This window comes from Musa acuminata, chromosome BXJ2-2 (assembly GCF_036884655.1).
Source record: "Musa acuminata AAA Group cultivar baxijiao chromosome BXJ2-2, Cavendish_Baxijiao_AAA, whole genome shotgun sequence".
Lineage (NCBI taxonomy): Eukaryota > Viridiplantae > Streptophyta > Magnoliopsida > Zingiberales > Musaceae > Musa > Musa acuminata.
In genome coordinates, this window is record NC_088339.1 from 27,017,243 (window position 1) to 27,027,397 (window position 10,155).

General features: G+C 36.0%; 1 protein-coding gene across 1 annotated transcript; it reads left to right on the plus strand.

Annotated features, from left to right (window-relative positions):
* The first annotated feature begins 8,269 nt into the window (after positions 1–8,269).
* On the plus strand, positions 8,270–10,040 carry LOC103975824 (GDSL esterase/lipase At5g55050). The gene is made up of 5 exons (XM_009390915.3): positions 8,270–8,561; positions 8,645–8,760; positions 8,840–9,076; positions 9,270–9,519; positions 9,605–10,040. Exons 1-5 carry the CDS (start codon positions 8,285–8,287, stop codon positions 9,823–9,825), a joined length of 1,101 nt encoding a protein of 366 aa, XP_009389190.2. The 5' UTR covers positions 8,270–8,284; the 3' UTR covers positions 9,826–10,040.
* Positions 10,041–10,155: the final 115 nt, after the last annotated feature.

Here is a 10,155-nt window from a genome sequence, read left to right on the forward strand (position 1 = left end):
TTTGAATATACTAATGGGATAGTGGAATATTGTATTAGTTGTGAAAATTATCGTTGACATGTCACATTAGCGTATTGACTTTGGATTAATATGTACCATTCATATACACATATAATATAATGACAGTACTCGCGGGCCCTAGTATTTTAATTTTCTTGAAAGATCTAACCACGTGATCTTTCGAAGACTTTGAATCTAGTTTTTCCCTCGGCAAAAACTCGATATCTTATGAAAAATAGACTGATATAACTCAAATTTCTTTATCGATGAAAGTAATTATGGGATTGATACTAGAAATTGCAAGTCATTAGTTGAGAAAAGAAGATGATTGGAATGAGAGACTAGACTTATGAGATAAACTCCTTTTAAAACAATAACTACAATGCCAGAGAATAGTCATTTTTGGTTGGCTCCTCTTAACTGACCATCATTTTTCACAATGAGGATAATCACAGAGTTTTGAAATAATTCGTTTGACATAGAAAATGATATATTAAAATGGATCGTGACTCTTTAGACCTCGTCCTTTCTTGACAACCTTCTGAACTTGAAAGAAAAGAAAAAAGCATGATGTTAAATTGATATGAGTGGCTTAGAAATTCCAATTGATGTTAACATAATATTTCAACAGCTTGTATCTTAGAAAGTCAACAAGGCAGTCAGTTTAAGTCGCATCATTAGAATCATTAGTCGTCAACGCAACAGCACAAGTCTATCTAGCGGGAACTTCACGTTCACGTTGCAGAAGGTGTAGCCCTCGTGAATCCACCCGTTTGCATTCGTCCCACAGGAGCTCGTGCTTGATTCGTATAGTCCAATACGAAGCTACAGCTTTAAATAGAAGAGACAGAGACTCACCTTTTGTTCCACAGGTGGCCTTGTCTTGCTACTTGTGTTACATCATGTAGAAAAATCAATCATCGTGGGCCACCTTATGCGAAATGAGAATAAAAAGATCAATGGACTGACTTCCACCAAGTCTTTGCATCGCTCCCCGAAGTGACACGTATTGATAAAACAAACGTATAATGTGCATATGATATAGTACATACAAAGGCTACACTGAACGAAAATTGACTTGTGTACACTCAGTAACGTGAACTTCATGTTGGTCGGAGCTTGTTCTGGTTCAATTCGAAATCAAATTAGATTAAAATTAGAATTGAATCGATTCTGGATGATTTGATTTTGATTCCTGATTTTAAAAGATCAAAACTGGCGGCTAGGATTCTAAACCGACAGTTCTAAGTATAAATCGTTTAAATACTTTTTATAAATAACTATATATTGTATATAGTATAGTGACTAAAGTATTAAATTTAAATAAAAGTAGGTGGGCTAGAGTCTTGAGAGAGGCTTTATTTTTTATTAAGGATTTTTTTAAAGAGGTATTTTGTTAGATTAAAAATCTTATAACTTTATTTCTTTATATCAGCCTTAATTATTATAGTTATACATCTATTTTTAAAATTTTAGAAATAAAATTATGTTTTTTTTCTTCATATTTTTAATTATTTTTAATTAAAAAATAATGGTTCGAACATTCCCTTTCTTGGTTTTGAGAAACTGAAACCAATAATTCTAAAACCGTGATCTGATTATTGTGTGTGAATATATATTAACGCTAAGCTTTTTCAAATTGACAAAGTTGGAATCCGTATCAAAACTTTCTATTATAGAAGTTGGTCCGATATAGTTTTCATGGAATAGAATCTCCTTTTTTTTCTTTGTGATTTTGAAATCAATGTGGTAAATTGGTGACGTTACATCTGTTTTGGTATCAACAACTTTAAGCCATAGCCTCGGGGTCGACGTGGCTGGGTTCCGGTCCGAATGATTGGGGATGTTCTTGGGACAACCCTTAAGACTACTGAGGTGACCGACTACGGTGGTCCGATCGCAATAGGACAGATGTTGTTTTCACCGGGGAGGGACTCCCCGCCTGGATACACGGTGAGAGGCGCTCAATCTTCGCACCTGCACACAGGTCGAGTTGTGAAGCTCGACCCAACCCCTCCGACGATCAAGTCAGTAGATAGTCGTAGGGGGTTTTTAGTTGTCTCTCTTCCCCCCTTTCCCTCGGAGCGCGAGGGTTTTTATAGTGAATGTTACCGTTGCCTGATGTGCCCGCTTGCAGGGAGCAGGATCGTACTCCCGGTAACGTCTGACAGGGGTGTTGGCGTGGCATGAAGGACCGAGCCTGAGCAGAATGTTAATGTGCCTCAGCGTTCCGATCTATTTGACCTGGTGCTGTCAGGTGAACCGAGACGTCAACCCTAGTCTTATCGTTATTATTACCCTCGTCAACATCAATAATAACATGATAATTTTAACTAATTAATAATGCATGATAAATATTTAACTGGTTTCCTCATTAAAAAAAAGAACAGGATATCGAATTAATAAAAGCAAATTATTTTATTTCCTTCTTTTCCTCGAGTCTAATCAATGATCATATGTCGATGATGCGAAATCCTCATGCTTCGTTGAGAGCGAATAAAATAGAGCAAAGACACGACATGCATCTGCAACTACAAAAGTACATCCAGACAGCAAGATATGACTAAATCAATTTAGATCCTACCGACGAGACTTTTGACGAGTGTGTACAAAAGTTATCTCAGAAAACACAAGTTTTTCATTGGTCCTTCCTATTTTGATGTTGAAGTATATTGGTCATCATAAAGATGTTACTCGGACCAAAAAAGAGCAACCAGTACCAATGAGTTATTGTCATTTTTTAACTAGTAGAATAAGCTTTACATAAGTATCATTATCATAACTGTTATTAACACAACAAATGAAAACAAGATAAAAATTAAGCAAACTAGCTGTATATATATTATAAGTAGATACATATACGAGCGTTTATAAGATACAAGCATACTAGTGCCATATCAATCTTATTTGGGAATCTTTGGAATGATAATTTGTAACGTAACATTCTTACACACAAATGTAAATACTACTACAATACACACATATCATGAGTTATATAATATGACTACATGAATTTTGTTTTCTAAGCTATAATTCTTGGATGTCCCTTCGGTTGCTTGATCAATCGAATCAGAGAAAGTATAAGTTGAATCGGTTAAGATGAATCACTTAACAGTTGAATAACTTCCATAAGCTTTTGTTTAGTCCCTTCTTTCATAACACGATCTTCCATGAGACCAAAATAATGCTTCTCTTTCGGTGCTTCGAGAAAATACATTGATAGGTTTGGTTTATTCTCATGTTCGACAGAGAAAATATGTTTCTTTCCTATTAAAAGCTATAGAAGAATGACCCCAAAGCTATAAACATCGCTCTTCTCTATCAATTGACTTGTTCAATAATGTTTTGGATTCAAGTATCCAAAGGTACCTTGAACACCGATAACTTTATGAGTTTGATCAAGTAGAATAAATCTTGAAACCCCAAAATCTGATACTTTTGCTATGAAGTGATCATCCAAAATAATATTCGATAGCTTAATATCTCTGTGTAAAATAGATATCGAAGCAACTGAATGCAAATAAGCAAGTACTCCTATGGTCTCTGCAGCGATCCTCAAACGAGCTTCCCATGACAATGCAGAACTACCATCTAAAGTGTGGGGATGGTCCAAAAAAGCTCCATTTTAGATAAATTCATAGATCAATAAGGGCATTTCGATCTCCAAACAGCATCCGAAAAGCTTTACCATGTTTCTATGATTAATTTGAGAAAGAATTGCAACCTCATTGACAAATTGATCTATCTCGCTCTTTTTCATAATTTTTGACCTTTTTTACGGTGACTCCGACAGAATCCCTATGTAAGCTGTTCTGTATCCTCTATGACCGAGCATTCGAGTTTCATCAAAATTATTGATTGCCTCTTCTATCTCTTCCAGAATCATCAAAATCATGATTCTGACGGAAGTATTTTTCTCTTATTCTCTTTTGTTTTCTTTTCTTCCATTTCCTCCTTAGGACGATCAAACTTATGCTCAAGAGCAATAGGCCCACGGAAGTGTCTCTCTCATTGCCCAAAGAAAATACATTGATAGATTCTGTTTATTCTGTGGAAAGATAGATTCTGTAAAATAGATATGAAAATAACTAAGGAGCAAATAGGCAAGTGCTGTATAAGTGATGTTGTCAAGTAAAAGTAAGAAGCGCATCAAGAAATTAAATGTCAAACTTGTGAAGAAGACAGCAGTAATGGGAGAGCAAATTTTATGGTACAGCGGTCAACAAAGTTGGTTAGACTTGTCCTATGTACATTCGTAACATGAACTTCATGTTGGTCGAAGCTTGTCTGGGTTCTATTCGAATCGAAATATTAGAATTATTATTGAATCGAAATCGAATTTAGGTGGTTCGATTTTGATTTCTGATTTTGGAAAATTAAGATCGATGATTTCGGTTTCAAATCAATTGTTTCGATTTCGAACCGTTTAAATATTTTTAAAAATAATTATATATTATATATAGTATAGTGGCTAAAATATTAAATTTAAATCAATGTATATGAGTTTCAGAACGACTTTATGTTGGATTAAAGATTTTATTTGTAAAGAGCTATTAGTTGGATTAAAAATTTTATAATTTTATTTTTTTTTATAACAGCCTTGCCTATTATAATTATACATCTATTTTTTAAATTTTAGAAAGAAAATTATTATTTTTATATTTTAAATTATTTTTAATTAAAAATTTTGAGGTTAGAATCGGAACCAAAATAGTCCGAATCAGTCAGAACCAAAACCTATGGTTCTGATTTCTAATTTCGAGAAATCAAAACCGATGATTCCGGAATCACGATTCGATCTGGTCAGAGCTGTCCCATTGTGTGTGAATGAATATATATTGATGCTTGGCTTCTTTAAATTGGCATCCACTATTAAAACTTTCTATTATAGAAGTTGGTCCGTTACAATTTTTCGTGGAACAGAGTCTCCTTCTTGGTCGTGATTTTGACCTCAATATGAGATATTGGTGCCATTACAGTTAACAATAACATGATAATTTTAACTAATTAACAATTTTAACTAATTTTAACATAACTAATGTTTAATTCTGAAGAAACGAATAGGATATCGAACTAATAAAAGTAACAGGTCCTATTTCTTCGCTTTTCTCGAGTCTAATCAATGCCACCGTGTGTATCCGTTTTTGTCTCATATATCAATGATATAAAATTCTCATGTGTCGCTGAGAGTCGAATAAAACAGAGCAAAGACAAAATGTATCTGCAGCAACAAAAATATCTCCAGATAGCAATATACGATTGAATCCATTTAAATTCTACCAATGAGATTTCTGTTGGGTACTCGTGAAGGTTATCTAAGAAAGAGTATGTTTTTCATTGATTCTTCGTATTTTGATGTTGAAGTATCATAAAGATGCTACTCCTTTGGTGTAGATAAAAAAAAAGCAACCAATATCAGTGAGTGACATATCATCAGTAATCGTCATTTTTATATCTATGAAACTAGTATTTAACTAATAAGTATTTCATAAGATTCATCATCATAACCGTCATTAACATTACAAATTCAAACAAGAGAAAATTAACCTGAGCCATTAAGCCAATAAGTTGTATACATAATATGATCAGTTACATATACCGGATAACATATATGACCATTTATAAGATACAAGCATGTCAGTGATATTACAAGTCCTTAACAATCCTGATAGTTATTTGGCTACATAACGTTCCCACATGATGACTACATGACATAATGACCTGCACATAAGATGCGTTAGGTTATGTTGCAAGTAAATTCTAGTATAATGCATACTCACCATGGGTTATAATGTGACCTCATGAATTCTTTTTCTAAGCTATAATTTCTGGATGTCCCTTCGGTTGCTTGGGAAATTGAATCAGAGAAAATATACGATGAATCGCTCAGCAAGCACTCAGTTTCTTCATTACTTTCTACAATATGATGTCCTCCATTCTTTCTAATCCTTCTTAGCCTTTGTAGTTTATAGTCCACTTCTTTCATTGTAGGAGGCCTTTCGCTTCCTTTAAACTTCAAGCACATTGCTACCAGTTGAATACTTCCACAAGCTCTTATTTAGTCCATTCTTTCATAACACGATCTTCCACGAGATCAAAATAGCACTTCTCTTTCAGTGCTTGGAGAAAATACATTGACAGGTTTTGTTTATTCTCATGTTCAACGGAGAAAATATGCTTCTTTCCTATTAAAAGCTATAGAAGAATGACCCCAAAGCTATAAACATCGCTCTTTCTCTGTCAATTGACTCGTTTGATAATACTCTAGATCCAAGTATCCAAAAGTTCCTTGAATACCGATGACTATATGAGTTTGATCAAGTGGAATAAATCGTGAAGCCCCAAAATCTGATACTTTTGCTGTGAAGTGATCATCCAAGAGAATATTCGATGACTTAACATCTCTGTGTAAAATAGATATTGAAACACGGCCGAGTGCAAATAAGCAAGTGCTCCTTCGGTTTCTACAGCGATCCTTAGACGAGCTTCCCATGACAATGCAGAACTACCATCTCAAGTATGGAGATGGTCCGAAAGAGCTCCATTTGAGATAAATTCATAGATCAATAAGGGCACTTGGGTCTCCAAGCAGCATCCAAAAAGCTTTACCACGTTTCTACGATTAATTTGAGAAAGAATTACAACCTCATGGACGAATTAATCTATCTCGCTCTTCTTCACAAAATCCCTTTGTAAACTGTTCCGTGTCCTCCATGACCGAGCACTCGAGTTTCATCAAAATTATTGGTCACCTTTTCTATCTCATCCAGAGGAAATATCTTTGTTCTCTCATCAACATCTTCACGGGAAGAGATGAGTTGTTGCAGCAGTAAACCATGATTCTGGCGAAAGTGTTTTTCTCTTGTTCTCTTTTGTTTTGTTTTCTTCCATTTCCTCCTTAGGACGATCAAACTTGTACTCAAAGAGCAATAGGCCCACGCCAGTACTTACGCCGATGATGACACCTGTAAATACCAACCTTAGTTTAATTTTAAAAAAATTACAATGAAATATGGATAAAATTAAAAACTAGTTCTTAGTACAATGATACAACATGATTATAGCCATCAATATTACTATGATTTTTATTTTAATATTTTAGCTAGACTTATACTTATAATCCTTAGTTATATTTATGCTCATCTATGATCTATGAAAAGTAAATGGTTATCTTTGCACTACAATGATTTATGCTTTATGTGACATTAGTTATATTTATATTTATATTATAAATATTTATTTAATTTTAAAAAGTATTATTAGGATGACATGATTTGAAATATATATGAAGCAAACATTTCTGTAAAGTGTATAAGCATGATGTGAGTATTTTATATTAATAACTCATGATTTTGAAGTGTATGTAACGTTTAAGTATTTGTGTAAGCATAAGGAAAGTATTTGATATATATATATATATATATATATATATATATATATATATATATATATATATATATATATATATATATTAAAAATATTTTTTGAATGCATAAAAAATTTACATATTTTAAAAGAAAGCAATCATCAATGATAATTTTTACTTAACAAGTGAGTCTGTTTTTTTCTTGACAAGTAATGTTAGTCTTCGGTTTTTTTATATTTTTTGGACAATGTCTCAATCAAACAATCAACATTACGGACTTTTGACCAAGTTTGTGATTTTTGACGTGTTATCTATCTACCTAAACAGTGCATGTCGTCTGTCTTGATCTGCTCACAGGATTCTTCTTTTGATTCTACCACAAGATAGATCTGGTTGCCACAATCATTGATTTGATATAGTTGGATGACTCCGACTCTTAGTTGGTGTATCTTGTGCTAACGTGTATTCACATCCAAAATTCGATGCTTTCTAATGAGATAAAATGATTTAAAAAGAGGGATTATGCAGGTAAAATCTTACGATCTTAATTTCATATTAGTTTTGGAAATACTGGTATGAGTGAGATACGAAAGATGAAGAGTTTACATAATCAAGGATTAAAATAATCAAATTATTCACGCTACATTTAGCTCATCGAATATCACTTATTTAATGGTATTTAAGAAGCTACATATAGCATCATAACAAGATCATTTTGGTCTCAGAAGCAACTCGGCCAATTCCACACTCATTATTATGTGGAACAGGAAGAATCAACAACCACGACTATTCCTGCACTACAATTAAATCAACGTCACAGTCAAAGCACGTATCACAATTTTGACCAACATGTAACTTGGAATAGAAGCAATTTCTTCTCCAAATTGTGTGTATGTGTGTATATAGCTGGTACGAGCCATGTGGGGAATCGCAACCTTAAGCTCGTTGCCGATGGCGAAGAAGACGACCACCTTCCTCCTCCTCAACTTGTTCTTGGCTGCTCTCTCCACGCTAACGACAGCTGCAGTTTCACCTGCGGTCTTTGTGTTCGGAGACTCCACCGTGGACGTCGGGAACAACAACTTCTTGCCCAGCGATGCACCGAAGGTCAACTTCCCTCCCTGGGGAATCGATTTCCCTGGAAGAACTCCCACCGGGAGGTTCAGCAATGGCTTCATTTACTCCGATTATATCGGTATGCATTACTTCAGTTCTAATGTCGACGCTGCAGTGTTTTCCTCCTCTTATTCTAACTTGTTTGCTTCGCGCTGCTTAAAGCCAAAGCAATAGGCTTAGCGATGAGCCCGCCGCCTTTCCTTTCTCTTTCCAATAGCAATCAGATGCTGAGAGGAGTAAACTTCGCATCAGGCGGGGCAGGGATTCTCTATTCCTCAGTTAAGTCTTCAGTGATGAGATTGATACGGTGTCGTGGACTACTGTCAGTGACTAATTTTGATGACCTGATGGTGGCAGGACGCAGATGTGATCGCCATGGCGACACAGATTGAAGACTTCGAGCAAGTTGCGGCGAACCTCACGGAAATATTAGGGAAGAAGTCTGCTGCTGTCTTCCTGGAGAAGTCTCTCTTTTACTTGAGCGTCGGGAGCAATGACGTCTTCACGCTGTATTCTCTTCTCAATCCTGGGAACAGCACTCAGAAGGATGAAGCCGTCGTTCCTGTAATCAGCAAGTTCAAGCATCAATTAGAGGTATCTCTCTCTCTCTCTCTCTCTCTCTCTCTCTCTCTCTCTCTCTCTGTTATTTATCCTATATGTTATAAGAAAGTAGAGAGGTCTCAAGACGACTAGTTTTTTTCCGAGGAAAACACTAAATTGCAAGTCATCAACTTCCTTTTGCAACATTAAGATCATAAAAGGCTGACTGAAGTTAAAATTATGGTAGAGGCTATATGATCTTGGAGCACGAAAGTTTGCAGTCCTGGGAACTGGATTGCTTGGGTGTATTCCAATCTTCAGAGCAGCGGTTCCTTCATATGGGTGCTATGAGGATCTAAATGATTTTTCTCTACGCTTCAAGACTGCCACAAAGGCCATCCTGGAGGAGCTCAGCATGTCATTGAAAGGATTCCAGTACTCGTTTGGAGATTCATATGAAATGGTCACTAAAATCTTCTCTCATCCCCAAGAATTTGGTGAGCACATTGGACAAAATCGACACTTGAACCAGTTATCTTTCTCTGCAAGCAATTGACCTGGTGATGCTGCTGCCATCTGCAGGGTTTACGGAGATCAAAGCTGCGTGCTGTGGAGGTGGGAGATTGAACGCGGAGTCTGATTGCCTGCGGAACTCCACATACTGCAGCAACCGTGACCAATACGCCTTCTGGGACTTGAGTCATCCCTCCCAGGCTTTGTCCAAAACGATCGCCCAGCTGTCACTTTACGGGCCGCCATTGTTCGCCAACCCCGTCAACATTCATCACCTGGTGAAGAGTTAGAACCACTGGAGTGGAGTGTTTTCTGCAGCATCTTTGAACAACTTGGTCTGAGAATAAACTCGCCTTCTTCTTCTTTTGTGTGACGCACTTGTGATGAGGAGGGAAGGTGTTTGATGAATAAGATCTTTATGGCGGTTCTTCTTCTATTGTGAAACGCACTTGTACTCGAGGCTGAGAAGTGTCTGATGAATAAGATCTTTATGACGGAAAACATACATCACTGGATTCAATCTTCTCCCATAGTGTGTTTGAGGTCCATCTCGGAGCTCAAAAGTCTGCAGTTCATCGCTTCTTGCCGTGGTGGGCACTTCACAACATAGGGAGTCGGGA

Bases quoted from the DNA above. Each gene is read 5' to 3' on its own strand.
- LOC103975824 (XM_009390915.3), top strand. From the start codon at position 8,285: ATGTGGGGAATCGCAACCTTAAGCTCGTTGCCGATGGCGAAGAAGACG. The intron at 8,761-8,839 runs GTTAAGTCTTCA...TGATGGTGGCAG, and splicing joins CAGGGATTCTCTATTCCTCA to GACGCAGATGTGATCGCCAT. The intron at 9,077-9,269 runs GTATCTCTCTCT...AAATTATGGTAG, and splicing joins AGTTCAAGCATCAATTAGAG to AGGCTATATGATCTTGGAGC.